Source organism: Zophobas morio, unplaced genomic scaffold (assembly GCF_036711695.1).
Source record: "Zophobas morio isolate AGI-343-1 ecotype UQ-CSIRO unplaced genomic scaffold, CSIRO_AGI_Zmor_V1 ptg000002l, whole genome shotgun sequence".
NCBI classification, from domain to species: Eukaryota; Metazoa; Arthropoda; class Insecta; order Coleoptera; family Tenebrionidae; genus Zophobas; species Zophobas morio.
In genome coordinates this window covers 2,708,480-2,729,177 of record NW_026972107.1, presented here as the reverse complement: position 1 = coordinate 2,729,177, position 20,698 = coordinate 2,708,480, and the positions used below count along the sequence as shown (strand labels likewise).

Sequence of the window (20,698 nt, the reverse complement as noted above, 5' to 3'; positions counted from 1 at the left end):
GTCTCGAGGTCTAGTGGTCAGGATCGCTGCCCGACAATCGGGAGTCGTGGGGTTTGATTCCTACCGAGGAAACAACATTTTTCTTCGCTTACTTTCAGTGCAAAGCTATAGTTATCCCCGAGACATATTTTCATGTGTTTTGTGTGGGATAAGCTGGGGACAGTCCAAGATTTAAACTCTCAAAGCTAACCTTTTTAAAATTTAAACAATAACTCGAATGGACACAAAATATTAATCTGATGTAAATTTGTTAGCTTTGCAGTTTTTCAGTTCATACAATTTTTCTTTATCTCACAATTTTATCTTCAGTAATTTTCTTTGTTGTATAATTTAAATTGAACGTAAACTTTCATGCTCTGCAGTTCCTAATCTCACATAACTTTGTCTGCACAGTTTTACTTCACACCAGATCTTTTTTGTTTTTATAAGTCTTTGCTAGTTTTTTCTTGCAATTTTGTTGATTAATGCTTCCATCGTATGATGTCCAATCTTAATCTCAGCTAAGCACTCTTTGTTGTTTTAAATTTCACGAGAGTGTATGCCAAATTTAAATGTTGTTTATTGCTCCTTTTGAAACTTTGGCCACTTGTTTAGTTGTAGTTTAATACCAGAATCATAGAAATTGAACATTTAACTAGAATTGAGGTTCAATAACACAGAAACACGTGGCGGAAGCGGAGTGCGCGGTTCCTTGTCAAGCTGGCGATCGTGCCATCTGCACAAAAGACGCAGACTTAGAATAGAAGTCACGGGCGGTCGGGATGACGAGACGCTGCTTGGGATAAATAGAATCACCACCGTGGGTAGGAGAACAGCCACAACCAGGAGCCCCAAACTCCCCTATGGGTAATTTTGCTGTGTTCTAGAATGAAATACAGCTCTCTGGTGCCGCTGTCGCTGCATACAGTTTTACTAAAATTTTGTACTCTTGTTGACTGCCATAATTTAAATTTACCGCCACACGTCCGTAAAAACCTGTATATTTGCATCCAGTTACTTTAATTTCAGAATTTTAATTATTTCCTACGTTACAGAATGCTAATATGGGACATTCTGGTTCACCCTTCAACTTAAAAATCTCTGCTAACCTTTTTTAAAATTTCTGTAGCTCATTTTTCTGAAGGATACAAACATTATTTATTTGTTGTGTAAACAATTTAATTAGAGATATATCACATTCCTAGCTACAACGTACTGTTTATCCGACTTTTATGTGAAAGCATAAACAATTCGAACCCACCTTGAGCCGTTGCAAGAAAACAAATAATTTTAAGCGACTGCAACCTCGAATAGTTGCAAAATTCACTTTTCACCGGCGGCACAATTGGTTGCCTACATCACCTCGTTGATTACAATATCCCAACCCGAATGCTAATTTCAACAAAAAGAAAAAAACAACCGCAAATGAATGAATAACGAAGATATGAATCAATTTTCTCGTTTTTTCTTAAACCACAAAGTTTCAGCATTACTCATACATTGTCCGTCCACAATAAGCACTTAAACAACCTTCCATTTCAGCTTCACAAAAAACTCAACCGCCAGTTACATAAGCACACATTTTCACAAAATCGCAATCGCCCTTATTCGAAACCTTGAAAAGAAATTATGCAACTTATTGCACCGAAATTACCTCATATATCGCCTATAAAACCCCGGCCACCTTTCGACTAGACCAAACTAGTCAAAATGCTCCTTCGAATCGTTGTCCTGGCCACCATCCCCATGGTTCTCGCCTACGTGCTCGAAACCGGCAAGGAGTTCGACGCGTCGCGCTACTCCTCCAAAGGCGAGAAAGGCGAACGAGGTTACCTCGGCCACCACAGCGCCGAAAAGGGCGCGCAAGGCCACCACGACAAAGCCAACCATCGCAAAGAGTACGCCGAAAAAGCGGGCCAACGTCGAGGCTACGATCACGCAGACGGGTACTACGCGGACCACCAGCAGGGCGACAAAGGGAGCAAGGGGTTCCACTACGAGGACCACGGGAAGTACGCGAAAGGGCACAGTACGAAGGGACGCCACAACGTCCACAAGTTGAACGAGTTCAAGAAGGACACGGATTTCTACGACGAGGATAACGACCAAGGGTTTGAGGAGAGGCACGGGGGGTACGAGGCGACGAAGAAAGTGGCGCACGGGGACTTCTACAAGGGTGGGTACGACAAGAAAGGATCCGACGCTGCGAAATACGGAGTAGCGGGTTTTGTTGATAAAGGGTCGCACTATTTTGACGATCAAGGGTACAAAAAGGGCCAGGGACAGGACGCGTACTATGGCAACTATGCGAAGTTTGCAAAGAAAGGCGGCAAGGACGAGTTTGACAAGTTCGGGTTCACTAGCTTCAAGAAAGAGTGACTTTGTTGTTGTTGTTGACTTATTATCAGTGTAGGTGGTTCGGAAGTCATAGAAGGTCACAGCTCATCCAGAACTGAGTACCAGTGAGTAGTTATTGTTCAACCCATCAGACGTAATTACACAAAAACACGCGATTATGGGTTACTGCAAATGTAACCACAAATTTGTTTATTTAATAAATAATAATTTGTTAGATTACGAATAATGAGCCTCATTAGGTGCTTAGTTTTAAGAGTCCATTTTCCTACAAAGAAATACTATTTTATGCAATGATCGATTCATAATTTATAGCCACAACACGTGGAGGAGCAGGTACATAAAGCAAGAAATCAACTAATTAAAAGCCACACTACCCGATAATTTACAAACGATAAAAATATGATGTAAGTAAGGATTTTGAACTTTAACGACTCAACTTTTTATGTCGTGTAGTAATAATTGTTATTGTTGTCGCACAGAAAGTGGTAATTTTTTAGTGAAGCGATAAGCGATTATCTGCGAACAGCGCGTTTTAAACGATCTTGAAGGACGTTAAAGTTGCACCAAAATAACGATTTATCAATTAAAAATTTCTCAAAGTTGAAAGTGCCTTCCTTATCTGCATAATTTCTTCTTGCAAATCAATCATCTTTGATTTACGTAAATATAGCAAAGTGTTACTGTGCATAGTGCGCACATTCCGTAATTACATATAACAAGGCTTGATGTAACTAATAACAAGATTAAATCGTTGCTAGCACATGGACCATTGTGGTTAAGCAACCTTGACTCGGCCGTAAATTCCAGCCAATATTTTTGCATACTACTGAAATTTGACAACCCAAAAATCCACAGCCCATAAAATCATAATACAGTATCGATTTAATATTACTTTACTACCTGAAAACCAAACAAACTAAACGAGTGGGGACCAAAAAAGAACAAAATTTTAACACCACAACAAACTCGATCGTGACATTCCGGCTTTAACTTTGAATGAAATGAGCGTCAAATTATTAGTCGGATTATCATAATTTTCAATAACACGGCCCTGTAACCGGTTGCGTAACAAAAAGAGAACACAAAATTTACTAATTTAGCATAATTTATACACACACATGAAAATAAAGCAAACACACCAAAATCGACATTTTTGATCACAAAAAAAAAACATAACGTGTTTATGATTCCGGAGCAAGATTTCATATTTTGTTCGCTTTGAACTTCATTTTTTATGAAAATGCTAAATATTACCCTGATTCAAATGGGCGATTCTGGAAAAATTGTAGAAATTTTTGAACAAACAAAGCCGAAAATAAAATTTGAAATTAAAATCTACAATAAATTGGGTAATTTTCAAAAAAAGTCCGAATTTCATTTGGAAAAATTGAACTTTTGAAAATTTTGCCTGGAAATTATCAAAAAAATTCTGGGATTTAGATCTGGACCTGTTAATGGTTCCGGAGCAAAATTTATAAATATTTAAAATCTGCAACAAAATCCCGTTGGATAATTTTTGAAGATGGTGGAAAAAAAGAGTCGAAATTTTTGCAACAAAATCCCGTTGGATAATTTTTGAAGATGGTGGAAAAAAAGAGTCGAAATTTTAAGAGAGATGTGTGAAAAAATTAAGCCTTGTAAAATTTTGTATAAAAATCTGCAAAAAATTCTGGGGTATAGATTTCGACGCGCTAATTTGAAATATCCGTTTTGAAATTCAACTTTTTTTTTATTCTTAAAAACTGCTATAATTCAAAAGGGCGATTCTGGAAAAATTGTAGAAATTTTAGAACAAACAAAGCCGAAAATAAAATTTGAAGTCTTAATGGTTCCGGAGCAAAATTTATAAATACTTAAAATCTGTAACAAAATCCCGTTGGATAATTTTTGAAGATCGAAATTTTAAAAGAGATGTGTGAAAAAATTAAGCCTTGTAAAATTTTGTATAAAAATCAGCAAAAAATTCTGGGGTATAGATTTCGACGCGCTAATTTGAAAAACATTGCGTGTTTGTGGATCCGGAGCAAGTTTTATAAATATCCGTTTTGAAATTCAACTTTTTTTATTCCTAAAAATCGCTATAATTCGAAAAGGCGATTCTAGAAAAATAAGAGAAATTTTCGAAGAAATGAAGCTGAAAATAACTTTTGGAAGTCAAAATCTACAATAAAATTCCCTTGCGTAATTTTCGGAGATGAAAAGTTCGAAATTTTTATATATATAGACTTTATTAACGGACTTGGCCATTTTACATATACCTAAATATAATGACTTAGTATATAATAAATATATATATGAATATACAATAACATTTCAATATACAATAATATTTATATCGTGGCAGTCTGCAAATTTTGTTTGAAAATAGGCAAAAAGATCCGGTATATAGATCTTGACGTGCCGATTTCAAAAATATAGCATACTTAGGGTCACGCAGCAATATTTTCGATTTTTTTGAAAATTTTCAAAATGCGATATATAAATTGGGGATTCTGGAAAACCGGTTGGAGTTACAAGTAAAATTCGCAAAATTACGTGTTATAATTTTTTGAAAAATCTAGGTTTATTTATCTTCCATCAATTGTTTGATATTAAAATTTTTCGCTTTTTCATTGTCTTTCATTTTCAGTTTTTCAATTTTTCGATTTTACAATTTTTCCTTTTTCGATTTTTCAGTTTCTCATTTTCAATTTTTCGATTTTTCGTTTCCTCAATTTTTCAAGTTCTCGATTTTTGTTTTTCATATTCTCCATTTTTTATTTTCATTTTCTCGTTTTCAAAGCACAATTTTCCCTTTTACAATTTCTTTATTTTTTCAATAATTCTTTCGATTTTATAATTTTAAAATTGAAAAATCGAAAAATTGAAAACTCGTGAAATTCTTTCTTCAGAGCCAATAAGAATGATTCACATTTTAAAAACAAAAAAGAGTTTTATAAGCAAGCAGTAACCCCGCCCACTGACCCCCTCTTCATTTCAGTGACTACTCTTATCTTCAATCTTATCTTGGCATGTACTAGGCCCGCCCACCCGCCCTCTATCTTCTTAGATGATAATAATAATAATAAGGATATGTGACTTGCTAATCAGTCTTATCTTAGCAAGTACTAACAAAAATTAAAAATTGAAAAATTGCTAATCGAAAAATTGAAAAATCCAAAAATGCTAGAAATTAAAAATTGAAAACTCGAGAAACTGCAAATAGAAAAATTGCAAAATCTGAAAACTGAAAAGCATATCTTAAATATGAAAAAACAAAGAAAAATGAAAAATTCCATATCAAAAAATTGAAGAAACTTGAAACTGAAACAATTAAAATTGAAAAAACAAAAAAATAAAATCTAAACACTGAAAAATCGGATAAGTCAAAAAAAACATAAATAAAAAACCGAAAAATTGAAATTATAAAAATTGAAAAAATCAAAAGTTGGAAAATTGAAAATTTTAAACTTGAGAAAATGAAGAATTCAAAAATTCAAGCAAAAATTCGAGGCGAAGGAAGTTCTGTCGAAATAATCTTCAACCTATTTTTTTTGCCTATGTTCTACTAGTTCCCATTCTCACTTTACAAAAAAACTTATAATTAACCGCTCCCACCCACCCCACCTCCGTAATGAAGAGGGGGTGGGTGGGTGGGGCTATTGCTTGCTTATAAATATTCTCTACAAAAAAGTTAAATTTAGCCCCGCCCACCCACCCGTTCTCTCATTGTTTCTTCAGAAATAAGAAATAAATGTTATATCAAATAAGTAGTATTGTACTTCCAGTTTAAAGTCGTTTTTATGACAAGATAATAAACATTATCACCTCATAATTACCCCACGACGGACAATATGAGTTGAATAACAAAGTACGGCCCTGCAAGAAACCGGTCACTTTCTTATTTATGGCTAGGGATTTACTCCATTGTCCCCATCAACTTCGACACAATGGACCTATCATAGAAACCACTTTAAACTGGGAATACAATATAACAAAAAAATTACAATTGATACTTTTTTTTAACAACCTACGTTCTATTAGTTCCCATGCTCGCTTTACAAAAGAACATATAATTCACCCCGCCCACCCACCCCGCCTACATTTCAGTGATTCATTTTATCTAGTCCGAATGAAAGGTGGATCTCAAATGAAGAGAGATAAAACAGTAAGAATAAGAACACCGTGTGTGGGCGGGGTTAGTACCTGCTAAAATAAGATTGATTTTGGTAAATGACATACCCTCTAAGAAAATAAAAAGTGGATGAGAAGGGCTAGTACTTTCTAAGATAAGACTGATTAGCAAATCACATATCCCCTAAGAAGATAGAGGGCGGGTGGGCGGGCCTAGTACATGCTAAGATAAAACTAATTTTGGCAAATCACATACCCTCTAAGAAAATAGAGGGTGGGTGGGCGGGGCTACTGCTGTTTAAGCAAATCTAAAAAATATTAATATAATAATACATCACAAGTAAAAATTCATCACGTTTTGCACATTTTGGGTAGAATTTATTTGGCACTATTTTGAGATGACGTCATCAATTTTCGGGGGGGAATAAACAGATATAATTTGACTAACAATTTACCATGCTTACAATAACTTTAAAACGTCTCCAAGATTTCAAAATATTCAATTTTGCAATTCTTGATTTATTCAATAAGATAAATTGATTTTTTTGAGACATCCTGTATGAGCAAAAATCTGGACGTTTCGGGTAAAAACTCAACACGGAGGACTATGTTTTTTCATACAATTTAAAACCCATTTACTATGTACAATTTTAATTTTTGAGTGACGTCATCACATTATTAGTGGATTTTACCATCTACATGATATTCTTAATACGAGTATAATTACAAAATTTGACAACAATCGGCCCAGTTTTTCGGAGATTATCTGTCTAATAAAAATCGGGACGGCAGACAAACAGAGAGACAGACGAACAGACCGACAGACAAAAACGACTTTTTTCGTACTCTGAGTACGCTCGGGAAGTAAAAACCGCAATTTATTAAAGTTGACGAGCACGTGCTCGTTTCGACGTCGCAATCAAGCCAACAATTAGCACCTCTAAGATAAAAAGCAAAATTATTATTCAATTTACACAGAATACTTATAACGTTATCCTTGATAATGAACGAGCCTGTCAAAAACAAATGAAAGACCAGTATCGGCACTATAAATTCAAGGTCTTTGGCCTACAATTAAACAAATCCATTAGTACTTGAAAATTTTAATCGCACAGAATTAACGAAAGTGCTAACAAAGATTCGATGCGTGTTTGCGGCGTACCGACGTTTCGAAATTTCTTACCATTAATGTCAAATTGTGGACAAATTTATGCAATAATCGAGCCAATGGAAAGGGCAGTTGTAAAATTCGTTTTCAATAATTGAAATGAATTTGCATTGAATTAACGTTAAATCGTAGGAAGATAAGAATTATGGAAATGGAGATTCCAGTGGCTCGTTTCACGTGGAAGTCGAATTTTTGTATAGGCTTCAAGGTGATTTTGAAGTTGAACTTTTAACGTCAATTCGTACCAAAAATGTTCAGCCGTAGTTTTAATATAACAACCTTGAACGATTTCGTAACGCAGTATTAAAATAATGAGAAAAAAAAATTGTGATTTGACTTTGAACTCGGACTTGATGTAGTAACATACATAAAATCGGGTCGAAGCGATCTTCCAACGTAAGTACTATGGCCTTAAAGTATCCTCAAAGGTCAGTCCAACGTGTAAGAATTTAACCATTTTTTTTTAACTGGAACAAAGCCCTTGGATTTTCCCGTAACTGGAACGACGAAATCTGCGGATTTTGGCGGAATTTAAAACGCACCTTGACACTCAAATGAACAGCCAGAACCAATTTTTTTTTTTAAATAAAACAATCAAAGTTTACTTAACTACCTATAAAAAACAGGCAGCCTTCACATTTCCTGGAAAAAGTAAAGGTCAGGTTGAGTTTTCCGGCTTTTAAACATATCAAATAACGCAAGCATTTTAAAATATGATCATTGCAGGTAGAAAACACCACAAAAAAAATAAAGGTCACATAGAAGTGAGACTACGAATTAAACAAAAACAAGACGTCAAAAACAAGAACTGGATTGTAAATTTTTTATCTAACAACTTCCTCTAACTTTATTCAAACACGAAGACATTTTTGTCTAGCTTTAATTATAAATTCGCTCCTCCCTTCTCTGAAAGTTTAAAAGTGAGTTCTCTAATCTGAACACATGTACGAACGTTGCAAGATAGCATGCATGAAATGACCGATAAAACAACGTGATTAAAAATCTCTATTCTTGGAAGACACAAAAACACGTAAAATCAACAAAACAGAAAAGTGACAACAATGACCCGTCATCATGCCAATAATATGTCCATCTGAAAAACAGCCTGTTATCTCGCAGTAAAAAAGCAAAAAACATATCGTTTCTGATGTTTACCAATTCTGCAACAAAAACACCATTTTTAAAGCAGAGGTGTCAGGAAATCGTAGAAATGTGAAAAAGCGTACAAACTTTGATATCTTATCAGTGTGGAATAATACGAACAACACACCGAATCAAATATAGTGTAAAAGTTGCGGTATTAATAGATGTTCACAGAAACGGGAACAAATGTTACATAAAATAGAACAAAGACAGAAACTGCGTACGTAAAATTATAAATGTTGTATGATTAGAACAAGAGTGTGATTAATGGAAACATGATTTAGACACCAGTTTGTACCTAATGCTTAGAAAAAAAAACCTCACTACTCAGAATTTCAAAAACACATTACTACGACTTCGACTTCCCTCTGAAACCGATCCTCCTAATCGAACCAATCTGCGAAACTGTGCCACAACAATAACGCGCCTAAAAATTCTATTTTTGGAAAGCACGATAAAAACTAAACCAAATAGAAAAAAAACTTTCGCCGTTTTTTTTTCGGTGATTCCTCAGGTCTTCGTGTCCGTCGAATGCCACATTTCTGCACACGCACGAAAACAGCGCTTAAAAGCCACCTGTTCCACATGCTGGCGAAGTTAATCCGCGGTGGTCAGTCGGAGGGCACGGTGGGTCTACGGTTTAGTTCGCGTCGTGCCATCGTCGACTATAGGCAGCCTGTGTTCTTATCAGTACGAATTTCCGATGCACTTGGATTAGTTTCGCGCTAGGTCCGGTATTGATAACACGTGCCAATTTTGATCGGTGGGTGAGTGTCGGTGCCAAAATGGACGCGGCAAAGACGTTCTTTCTGGAGTTGCCGAAGGAGAAGTCCATCGACATCGAGTTCGAGAATATTGAATACAGCGTGCCAAATGGACGAAGAGGTAATTTTTGATTCGAGTGTCGAGTGAAAGAATTTTAATAGTTGAAAAGTAGGCGAGGGGTTTTCCTGAAATTACTGGGTTGACATTTGGTTAATGATGATGATGTTCTGGGAAGCTATTTAGTTTGATTGTTTGTTTTCGTCACGGTTCTTCGTACCTCATTAGTGATTATAGTTGCAAATGTAACAATAGTGGAACAATAAAGCTTATTTTAACCCATGATGGAGCTATATTTCAAGGAAAAACTAAAATATGTCAAATAAGTGTGTCTCAGTCGGGACCATGATACCTCAATAAAATCTCGCCTAATTAGTGAATTGAAACCTCCAGCGAAAGCACTTTTCAATTTATAATGTCATTACCATGACCAAGGTTTCAGCTAGTTTTTAATTCCAATCGAAGTATTCTTCGCGCTCGGTATATGATGATGTGCACACTTTTTATGAATACATTGTAAATTATGACAACGTTTATTACTACTTTTCAACTTTTGATTTACGATTCATTCATGCATAATTTTCTATTTCAATTAACGTATGCAATGATGGAAATATATGGAATGGCGGCGACGATATTTAATCTGGTTAGCGACAGGTGGTGATAGTTTTATCAAAATTAATATTCCGATAAAAAAATTATCAGCAACTATAACAACTGTTGCGTTTAGAACTAATAACATAGAAGCTTCACGGAACACAAAAATGTCACTCCTTTTTCCGTCTGTCTGTCCGTCAGAGATAGGCTGGTAACATCCAAACTACGCGTTATTCGTCCCATCCAAAAACTTGATGACGTCGTCTCAAAAATTATAACAGCATAATTTGACCACACAGAACTTTCTTGTCCGATTTGCAACAAAAATAATTGTTTTGAGCAATTAAAACCATGGCATTGAGCGCCCCCAGCCAATTCTAGAACCGCCAAAAATTCGCGAAAAACCCATTACAAAACCTTGATCCAGTGCGAATTAAAAACACCGGTTCGATCTTTTTATTTTTTCGATTTGTTACGTAACATTCTTTGGCGAAAACGTTCATGATCACCGCCTTGATCCCGGGGTTGGACCATCCCGAAAACAAGCTAAGGTTATTGCCTTGTTGCGCTGACGATACGCACTATCTTTGCTCCAGTTTCCACTTTCGTCACTTATTTTGTTCGATTTTGAGAAAACTTTGACCTTCTCTAGGTGCTCGGAAGTTGCACGAGAAGTTTTTTCCTTGTACTGTTATTCTGAACTTTGCGTGCCGGCCATTCCCGGTTATCGTCTTCGTCGAACGAAGATTCGCGACGGCTAGATCGAGGTCGGTTTTCTATTTGTGTCAAAGATGATAGGAGTCCACCCTTGACGAAGATACGTGGAAAATCGAAGCGATGGTTCACATAGAAACGATTAGAGTCTAAATTTTTCGTTTTGATTGATGATTTCTTCCTGTTTGATTGCATGACGTAAATATAACGCCAAAAGTTGTCTGAATATTAAGTTCGTTTGGAAATACGGTTTTAGAACACAAAATTTATTGCTTTATGGCGGGTTTGGTCTTCGTTTTTCTGTTGACCAGTTTTATTGGAAGAAGAAAGAATGTCGTCTGTCTTCACACTTTTCAACTCCATCTGTTCGGTAAACGGGGCATAAAATTGCAGGCTGAGCCAACTAACAAGTTTCCTAGAAACATCAACAACACTGCATATAATAACTCAAGCGCACTACATCTACGTATAAACGTATCTATGCTTACTAAGCACTTTTCCGCGACTTCCTTCCATTATTCATCCACAAAACGAGTTCAACACATTACCAGATAAACAAATATTTTTTTCTGTCACGCTATCCGATTCCAGATGTGAATCCGCGGCCTATCATTATCTCTCACAAAAAATATTCTTTTCATTATTGACGACCATGAAGCCGTCTAATTAATCGAAAATTTTTCGTCAACTACACGAAAATCAGCCATGACATGAAGGCTTCCCGAGTGTTGTTGCAAGCATGTTCACAAATTATATTAATAAACAAGAACGTGACTTTCTGACATGGACATTCTATTTACATAACTTTGCACTAATCATGGCGAAGCCTAGTTATTATTTGACAACCGCTTTTGGCCTCGTTCTAGGTCTAGGTCACTAATAGCGTTTTCGCTGTTTTCCAGGGAAAAAGCCGATCGTCAAAGGAGTGTCCGGCAAGTTCAAGTCCGGGGAGTTGACGGCCATCATGGGGCCTTCGGGGGCCGGCAAGACGTCGCTGCTCAACATCCTGACAGGATTCCAGTAAGTGTCACCACAACAATCATGCGCTCGAGTCAATGCCAAAGATGCGGTTCACGGATTCTGCAAGACAGAATGCGGATTCTGATAACGCTGCTGCATTTACGTTAAAGCGCGAGCTTTTGGCTTTCCTTAAAGAGCCGAGTGCAATTGTTGAGTCGTATATGGAACGGCTAGTAGACCCCGGGTTATCGCGGGTCGAGGAGTCATCACTCGAAAAAAGGTGAACCAATTCAGCGTGACTTTGATAATACAGTTGCAACAGAAAGCGAAAGGATACCGCGACAGTCAAAACAAGATTTTTCCCAAAATACTAATTTGTCATAAAATATCGATAATTATCAGTTTCCAACGCAATTATCGCACGTTTTGTTTTTAAAAAAAAAGAGTGCACAAGTTCATTTGCTTGTGTAAACTTCCAAGCAGTAAAATCGTTTTTGTATATCGAGCAAAGTCCAGGTCTGACGAGTTTGTTTGGACGACTACAGCAGATTTGTGAGGTTCGTGTGAAAAAATTGTATCCGTTCATTAAAATCCGTATTTTATCTAAATCAACATAATTATTGTTTAATGGATATGTAAACGTGTAAAGAAGCACCGCGGCAATTTAAACATAGTAATCTTGTAAGTAAATATTTGTAGTAAGTTTTTTCGAGGTACTATGTTAAATTACATCCGTAAATAATTTAATTGTTTAATTATAATTACACTGTTTATTCAATTTGAAGCTTGAACAATTATATTGTGTTTAGGTGACGTGCTAACTTTAAAGTAACGGATTTTAAGTGGTTACGGTTCAAATCAATTAAAAAAATGTACATCGTGTATATTAATTATTTAACACACTAATGACGTCATCTCAAAATTACAACGCGACTTGACATTATCAAATTTTATTTAAGAACATGATATATTTAATATTAGTGCAATAACAAAATGTAAAAATACCAAAACATTACAAACGAACAAAAGAAAAATAACAAACTAATGGAACGTGGAACGATAAAGAATAAGTCCGTTTATTAGTTATTATTTTTTTTTAACAAGATCTACCAACATTTTACAGGCATATGTTATTCAGAACTGATTTCATTAAAATGTCAATAATAACTTTGGAAATTTTTGTTGCTATAGACGCAAATCGGATTTATGTTATTAATTGGTAGGAAATGTTTTCTTGAATTAATTGCGCAAAATTTCGATAGCAATATCAGCGCAGTGACGCCAGCAAAAAAATACACAACAGACGCACAAAAAGCTATATATATATATAAATATTAAATAAGAACATTTTTTTCGTGTTTCCGTGTGTCCCTCTGTCTCTCGATCTGTCCGGATTTTTTAGACAGATAATCTCCGGAACTATTGAACCAGTTGTCAAATTTTATATTCAATGCGAATATCGTGTAGATGGTAAAACGCTAACCAAAATTTGTCTAGTCATCGTACATAGAAAATGGGTTTTAAATTGTATAAAATAACATAATCTTATACATGTAGCTTATGACTCCGTGTTGAATTTTTACCACCAGATTTTTGGAAAAAAATCTATGAATGCGTGAATTTATTTTATTTATTTAATCAGGAACTGCAAAACCGAATCCTTTGAAATTTTTGAGACGTTTTAAAGTTATCATAAGCATGGTAAATTTTTGATCAAAATGTATTTGCTCATCTCCCCTAAAATATTGATGACGTCAACTCAAAATATTGCTGAATCTACCCTATCTTAAATGTGCAAAATATGATGAGTCTATACTAGTGATTTATTTTTAAAAATTTAATTAATATTTTTTAAATCTGCTTATACAGGGGATCTCAGAAAAATTAATGATTGAGTTGTTAAAAATAAACATCCAATCAGATTTAGGAATTTAACTCGTTACAACGGAAATACGCAAGTTAACACATTTTAAATTTAACAAGTTTTTACAAGATTAATAGGGGCAAAATCAGTTTTATCTAAACAAAAACTAGCCCCGCCCACCCGCCCCCTATTTTCTCAGAGGATATGGCATTTGCCAAACTCAGACTTTTCTTAGGTACTAGGAAGTACTACCCTCTGAGAAAATAAAGAACGGGTGGGCGGGGCTAGTACTTGGCAAAATAAGACTGATTTTGGCAAATGACATATCTTCTGAAAGAATAGGGGGCGGGTGGGTGGGGCAAGTACTTGGTAAGATAAGACTGATTTTGGCAAATTACATATCTTTTGACAGAATGGGGGGCGGGTGGGCGGGGCTAGCACTTGGTAAGATAAGACTGATTTTGGCAAATGCCATATCTTCCGAGAGAACAAGGGGTGGGTGGGCGGGGCAAGTACTTGGTAAGATAAGACTGACTTTTGGCAAATTACATATCTTTTGACAGAATGGGGGGCGGGTGGGCGGGGCTAGCACTTGGTAAGATAAGACTGATTTTGGCAAATGCCATATCTTCTGAGAGAACAAGGGGTGGGTGGGCGGGGCTAGTACTTGGCACGATATTACTGATTTTGGCAAATTTAACTCGTTACTATGGAAATTTGCAATTTAACATCTTTGAATTCCACAAATTTTTACAAGATTAATAGGGGAAAAATCAGTTTTATCTTAACAAATACTAGCCCCGCCCACCCACCCCCGATTTTGTCAGAGAATATGACATTTGCCAAAATCAGCTTTATCTTGCCAAGTACTAGCCCCCCCCCCCCCCCCCTCTATTCTCTCAGAAGATGTCATTTGTGAAAATCAGTTTTATCTTACCAAAGACTAGCCCCGCCCACCCACCCCCTATTTTCTCAGAGGATATGTGATTTGCCAAAATCAGTCTTATCTTACCAAGTACTAGCCCGCCCATCCGCCCCTATTTTCTCATAGGGTATGACATTTGCCAAAATCAGTCTTATCTTAGCAAATACTTGCAAGTACTACCCTCTGAGAAAATAAAGAACGGGTGGGCGGGACTAGTACTTGATAAGATAAGACTGATTTTGGCAAATGACATATCTTCTGAAAGAACAGGGGGCGGGTGGGCGGGGCTAGTACTTGGTAAGATAAGACTGATTTTGGCAGATGACATATCTTCTGAGAGAATAGGGGTGGGTGGGCGGGGCTAGTATTTGTTAAGATAAAACTGATTTTGCCCCTATTAATCTTGTAAAAACTTGTGAAATTCAAAGGTATTAAATTGCAAATTTCGGTAGTAAAGAGTTAAATTCTTAAATCTACCCGAAATGTGATGAGTTTTTGCTTGCGATTTATCATTGCATTCATATTCTTTAGATTTGCTTGTACAAGTGGCTCAAAAATAATTAGTGAATGTGTCAATTTATTTTATTGATTAAATCAGGAGCGGCTCGCTCCATTTTCCCAGAAAATTTTGGAATACAATAGTGTTATTTTTAGTATTACAGTGCAGCAATCCAAGTTGATATACATGTCCTTGCAAAAATGTTGATGACGTCATCACAAAATTCTCTGAAATAAAAACTCAACTCAAAAATGCCACATATATTTCACTGTACTTTAGGTGCGAGGGAAGTTCTGTCGAAACAGCTTTCCACGAATTTTTTTTATAAAATAAAAGTCACTTTTTATCGTGAAGTTTTTTATTGCATTTTTTTTTATTTCACTACATTTTTAAGGTTTTTTTTTAAATTGTGGATTTCTAAAGATTTTGACCATGATTCCAGGTGATCCACATTTGTGCAAAAAAATAATAAACCTCTTCAACGTCAAAATCAGCCTGTTTTCGTAAAAAAAAAAAATGATAAAGCACCTTATAATAAATAAAAAAAATGTAGGGTGAAACGTACCATTTTTACCTACTACTAATTTGGCCCCTTTTTTGGTATTTGTATTTAATTTTATAGGATCGTATACTCCTGCATGTGTGATTCATGAATCCGTGTCGAGACCCTAGACATCCAGATTTTTGAGAAAAAAGTCAAAATTGTGTAATAACATTTTACAATTTAACTTTGAAACTTGCAATTTTTTGAAGATTATTATCGTAAGCTTGGTAAATCGTTAATAAAATTTTTTCGTTTATACAGGGTGTTATTGAAAGGTACGTACAACAAAATTGACAGTTCTTCGCGAGGTCCAAGAAGTCTGAAAAACTTATTTTGTGTTATCAAAATTATAAGGGGAAAATTAACCCTTATCCAACCGTTTTAGACGCTACTGAAAGATAAATAGGTAAAATTAATTTATTTTAATAAATCCTAGCAACTATAACAATAAAACTTTTGTCAAGACTAAATGTTGCTATAGAAACGAGATGATATTTTTATCAGAGGCGTACAACGAATTTGGACATAAATTTTAATAATTTTTATCTCTAAAAGGAGAACACTTTTACCTGAACTTTTTTTAACTTTTAGCACCCATACTTCCGAGACCAATTGCCGATTTTATTTTGTACGTACCTTTTAATAACACGCTGTATAATGTGTAATTTAATCGAAATTTTTTTGGGAAGAAATTCAAAATTTGAAATATTTTAAGATTAACCAACCAAATTTCGTTTTCTTTTAACCGCTGATTCTTGTAATCTGAACATGTTAAAAGTCGAATTCGGTCGCAGTATAAACATAAACAGTTAAACAGTCGAAGTTAAGAATATACTGAGACTTTGAGAACGTCTATATTTTTTCCCGTTAGTTATCCACTTTAAATTTACTGGAAACGCCATTGCAACTGAATTGTCACTAATCAAATAAATAAAACACTTAATTATTTTGTTGTTTGTTTGTTCGACGTTCCATTCAAACATAATGCTTCGTCACCAAGGTTCTTTGGCCTGCAAAATTTTTTTAAGTTTAAACAGCCCAGGTTGAGGCCAAATAACGAAAAATCGAAGCTTAACGAATGGTTTTTCGAACAATATTTACGGTGTCAAGGTACGATAATTAATTGTACACACATTTTTCTGTCTGATGGATCGCTGTCTTTAACTTCTTAATTGAAGTGCGACCTTATCCCAAGACAACAACATTTTTGTAAGACGACTTGAAAAGTGACAAGTCATTTTATGAAAGTAAATAACCTGTCCGCTGATTGCGATCTGGCGACGTCTTGCTTTACTCCGGCTACAACTTTTGTTTTCCAATTAGGAGAAATAAATCCTGAATGGTTAACCTGTTTCGAATTACCTGATAATAACATAAATGTTAAAGGTACGTGTCAAGAATCATGGCTAACTCCATCTGCGTACGCTCCATGGCCATGTATACCGAACATTATATACATAAATATATGAATTTGTTGATAATTACAGTCAAGCTTCTGATTGACGCTGCGTATTTTTAATGATTAGAAATATATATTTACATTTACTTGTAAAAACGACACTTATCGCAACAAATGATATAATTAACTAACCAATTACTGTCATAAACATACCATTTACGCGTGTACGTAAGATTCCACATTTTTTTAGTCAAATTTGAACCATTAAATCATCTACGTCACACTATTCCATCAACATAAAAAAAAATCGTCGCTGTCGAGTAACACAAAAAATTCAACAACAACAAAGAGTATTTTAGGAGTGCCTCAAGCACAATCCTGTGAAGGTTTCACCTACAATCCCCAAATTACTTTTTCGCTCCTATATAATTTATTTATCTATGTCAAGACTTTTAATACACAAACAAAAAACGCAGCGAAAGCATAAATCGCACTTAACCTCACGCCACGCACTTACGTAACCCAGAAAGTTGAAAGATCGCGACACCAACCTCAACCCCTAGTTCCAGCACCACGGGCGTACGCGGTACCATCAAAACCACCGCCAACACCCAGACCCGCACCGGCGCCCACCAGTACAGGAAGCAGTCCTGCTACATCCTGCAGGACGACCAGCTCAACCCCTTTTTCACGGTCAGCGAGATCATGAACATGGCGGCGGACCTAAAACTCGGCCACGGCATCTCTCAGAAGAGAAAAATCATTCTGGTGAGTGTCCTCAATTACGTAAGCGCTCACCTTGCACTTGAATTTTTCCGGCAAGGTAAGAGACTCTCTTGTTCCAGATCAACGACATTCTGGACACCTTGAGCCTATCGGTGGCGAAAGACACTCGCTGCCAGCGGCTGTCGGGAGGACAAAAGAAGCGATTGTCGATAGCTCTTGAACTTATCGACAACCCGCCGGTGATGTTCTTGGACGAACCAACAACGTAAGTAAAGCGAATAATGTGGCGGTAGCCACACTTCCTGCTAGTTGACTGTTAAGTAAGTTACTGCAGAACCTAAATACCTAAATATCGATACGATACGACCTAGAGTGGAAAGCGTTTATGTAAACGCTGTATTTCTCCTTTTGCTACTTCCTAGTGTGTAAATTTTTGACTTTTCTTACATAAGTAGTCACCCGTTTTGACATTTTTCTGTTGGTTAATGTTGCACTTTCTCTGGTTTTTCTCTTTAGGGGCTTGGACAGCTCTTCTTCTGCGCAATGTGTGAGCATGCTCAAGGATCTAGCGAGAGGCGGAAGAAATATTATTTGCACTATTCATCAACCGAGTGCTACTTTATACGAAATGTTTGATCATGTTTACGTTATGGCCGAGGGCGAATGTATCTATCAAGGGGCGAGCCAGAATACTGTGGCTTATCTTTCCTCGATTGGGCTGAATTGTCCCCAGTATCACAATCCAGCGGACTATCGTAAGTGTGATATTTACTTTTTCCGAATTATGTAACGGTGAGAGTCAAGATAAGAAAGTAAATAAATAGTTAACTTATTCATACCGTAAAAGGAGGAGCTACACAGGAAAATAATTCCACATTTGCGTTAGTCATTCGTACCAGGTTCATAATTTTCGTAATAATAGAGATGTGTTTGAAAACACAGTATTTACAGTGCACTTTTGGTGTCGCAACCAAGCGGACATTTATTTCATTGGCGCAAAAATTGCTTCATCCTTTTTTCATGTACACTAGAATTCGTTACTAAATTTAGTTTTAGTTTGTTTATAATTTTGAGAAGACGTCAACTCCACACAAACCTTCTCCCGTGGAACATTCATGATTCCATTTCAGGAATTTCCCACGACTGCATTAAATACCGGCTGCAGAATCCTGATTTAAATAACAAAATCTCGGAATTTCCATAACCCGTAACGCACTGAAACGAAAAAATGACTACCTGGCAAGCTTTTATCAGAGTTTTGACTAAGAACGAAAAACAATATTATTGTCACCTTCACACACTCAACATTTTCCACTCCTAATCAGAAGTTCAAATCAGTAATAAAAAATAATTGTGTCGCTTTTTATTCGTTTCCACCAACAATTTAAAATCGCGATGACATTGAAACCAAGTTGTCCGACAAGATTTTTTCCAGTTCAATTTCTTTCCCTACGTGTAAACAAAACGCATAAACTAATGGCGTGTTACAGTCCTGGAGGTGGCTAATGGCGAATACGGAAACTTCACGGATCTTCTGGCAAAGACCGCCCTAGAAAACCAATGGAGGACCGCTCTAACCCCCAAAAAACGTATGTTGCAAACTCGACTCTATAAAATCTAGCGAATTTTTCTAGTGGAAAACGAGATAAGTCTGTATACACACCAGTACACCCAAACCATGGGCAGCTACCAACAGAGCTTAGTATTAACTAGTCAGGCGTCCGAGTGGTTCAAATTTTGTATTCTAGTCAAAAGGTCTTTCTTACAACTATATAGAGATTGGGTTTGTGTTTAGTTCAACCCCGAAACGACTGATAACCGTTTCTTTCCAGACCATTTCTCACCTAAAAATAGTTCTCCATTTTCTCGTAGGAATAGTGTTAGGATTAAATTACTACCGATCTGGAAACGACGGTTCCAAGACTCTCAGCAACGTAGGCTACTTTATAATAAGTTCTGTGTATCTCACGTACACATCTTTAATGCCAGCAGTACTCAAATGTGAGTAACCCAAAAATAAAACCGTCGTTACAACAACGAGTTTCAGTTCCCTCAGAATTGGCAGTATTAAAAAAGGAGCGGTTCAACAACTGGTACAACCTCAAGACCTACTACGCCGCTTTCTTAGTATCAGATATACCAATGCAGATAATATTCTGCGTAACGTACGTTTCGACGTCGTACTTCCTCAGTGACCAACCGCCAGAACTTTGGCGGTTTTTAATGGTTCTGGCAATTCTGATACTCGTGTCGTTGTCGGCCTCGAGTCTCGGCTTGCTAATAGGAACTTTAGCAAACCCAATTGTAAGTTTAAACTTGTACAATTTTACAAAAAATAACGTTGTTTTTTTACAGAACGGGACTTTCTTTGGCGCTATTTTGACAGCGTTGATGTTGACCCTTGCCGGTTTCCTCATTCTTTTCACCCACATGCCCAAAGTCATGTACTACTTGACGTATGCATCATTTCTTTCTTACTCATACGAGGGATTGGTGCAAGCGGTGTATGGCTTCAACAGAGCGGCGCTCCCCTGCCCCGACGACGTGATGTACTGTCATTTAAAAGTGCCCGAACTTATTTTACGGGAATTGGGGATGGTGAGGAACACGTTCTGGACTGACATTGCTTTCCTAGTTGGGAATTTCTTAGTGTTACGGATGGTAGCGTTCTGTACTTTAAAAAGACAGCTTAAAAGTGGATGAACAGTGTGATATTTCTGATTATTTATAAATGTAGAAGATATTAGCTGTGCTAATATCCGTACGTGGTGTAAGATAATGCGTTATACTATTGTACATAGAAATGAAATATTTAATGCAGAGTTTGCGATCATGTGTCAGTTTGTTATTGGTAAAGCGTGAAAATAAATGTTTGAAGTTGGTTGCT

The 20,698-nt window shown here is 36.3% G+C and overlaps 3 protein-coding genes across 4 annotated transcripts in view; 2 read left to right on the top strand and 1 right to left on the bottom strand.

Moving 5' to 3' along the window:
- LOC135124321 (uncharacterized) overlaps positions 1 to 20,698 on the bottom strand; it is a 39,892-nt gene that overhangs the window by 18,950 nt on the left and 244 nt on the right. The window lies entirely within an intron of this gene.
- Positions 1,690 to 2,706, top strand: LOC135132794 (uncharacterized). Its single transcript, XM_064060996.1, has 2 exons — positions 1,690 to 2,388; positions 2,650 to 2,706. Exon 1 carries the CDS (start codon positions 1,690 to 1,692, stop codon positions 2,356 to 2,358), a length of 669 nt encoding a protein of 222 aa, XP_063917066.1. The 3' UTR covers positions 2,359 to 2,388; positions 2,650 to 2,706.
- On the top strand, positions 8,785 to 20,692 carry LOC135124356 (ATP-binding cassette subfamily G member 4). Of its 2 annotated transcripts, XM_064049372.1 has the most exons (10): positions 8,785 to 9,646; positions 11,797 to 11,914; positions 17,649 to 17,853; positions 17,931 to 18,076; positions 18,328 to 18,566; positions 19,302 to 19,400; positions 19,446 to 19,594; positions 19,644 to 19,812; positions 19,859 to 20,115; positions 20,167 to 20,692. In XM_064049372.1, exons 1-10 carry the CDS (start codon positions 9,547 to 9,549, stop codon positions 20,512 to 20,514), a joined length of 1,830 nt encoding a protein of 609 aa, XP_063905442.1. In that variant the 5' UTR covers positions 8,785 to 9,546; the 3' UTR covers positions 20,515 to 20,692. The 2 variants fall into 2 exon arrangements, with proteins under 2 accessions (XP_063905442.1, XP_063905450.1); XM_064049380.1 differs by lacking the exons at positions 8,785 to 9,646; positions 11,797 to 11,914 and adding an exon at positions 12,309 to 12,411.

Coding starts and splice junctions, on each gene's coding strand:
- LOC135124356 (XM_064049372.1), top strand. CDS start 9,547: ATGGACGCGGCAAAGACGTTCTTTCTGGAGTTGCCGAAGGAGAAGTCC. Junction 18,567..19,301: donor TCACAATCCAGCGGACTATC/GTAAGTGTGATA, acceptor GGCGTGTTACAG/TCCTGGAGGTGGCTAATGGC. Junction 20,116..20,166: donor GAACTTTAGCAAACCCAATT/GTAAGTTTAAAC, acceptor GTTTTTTTACAG/AACGGGACTTTCTTTGGCGC.
- LOC135132794 (XM_064060996.1), top strand. CDS start 1,690: ATGCTCCTTCGAATCGTTGTCCTGGCCACCATCCCCATGGTTCTCGCC.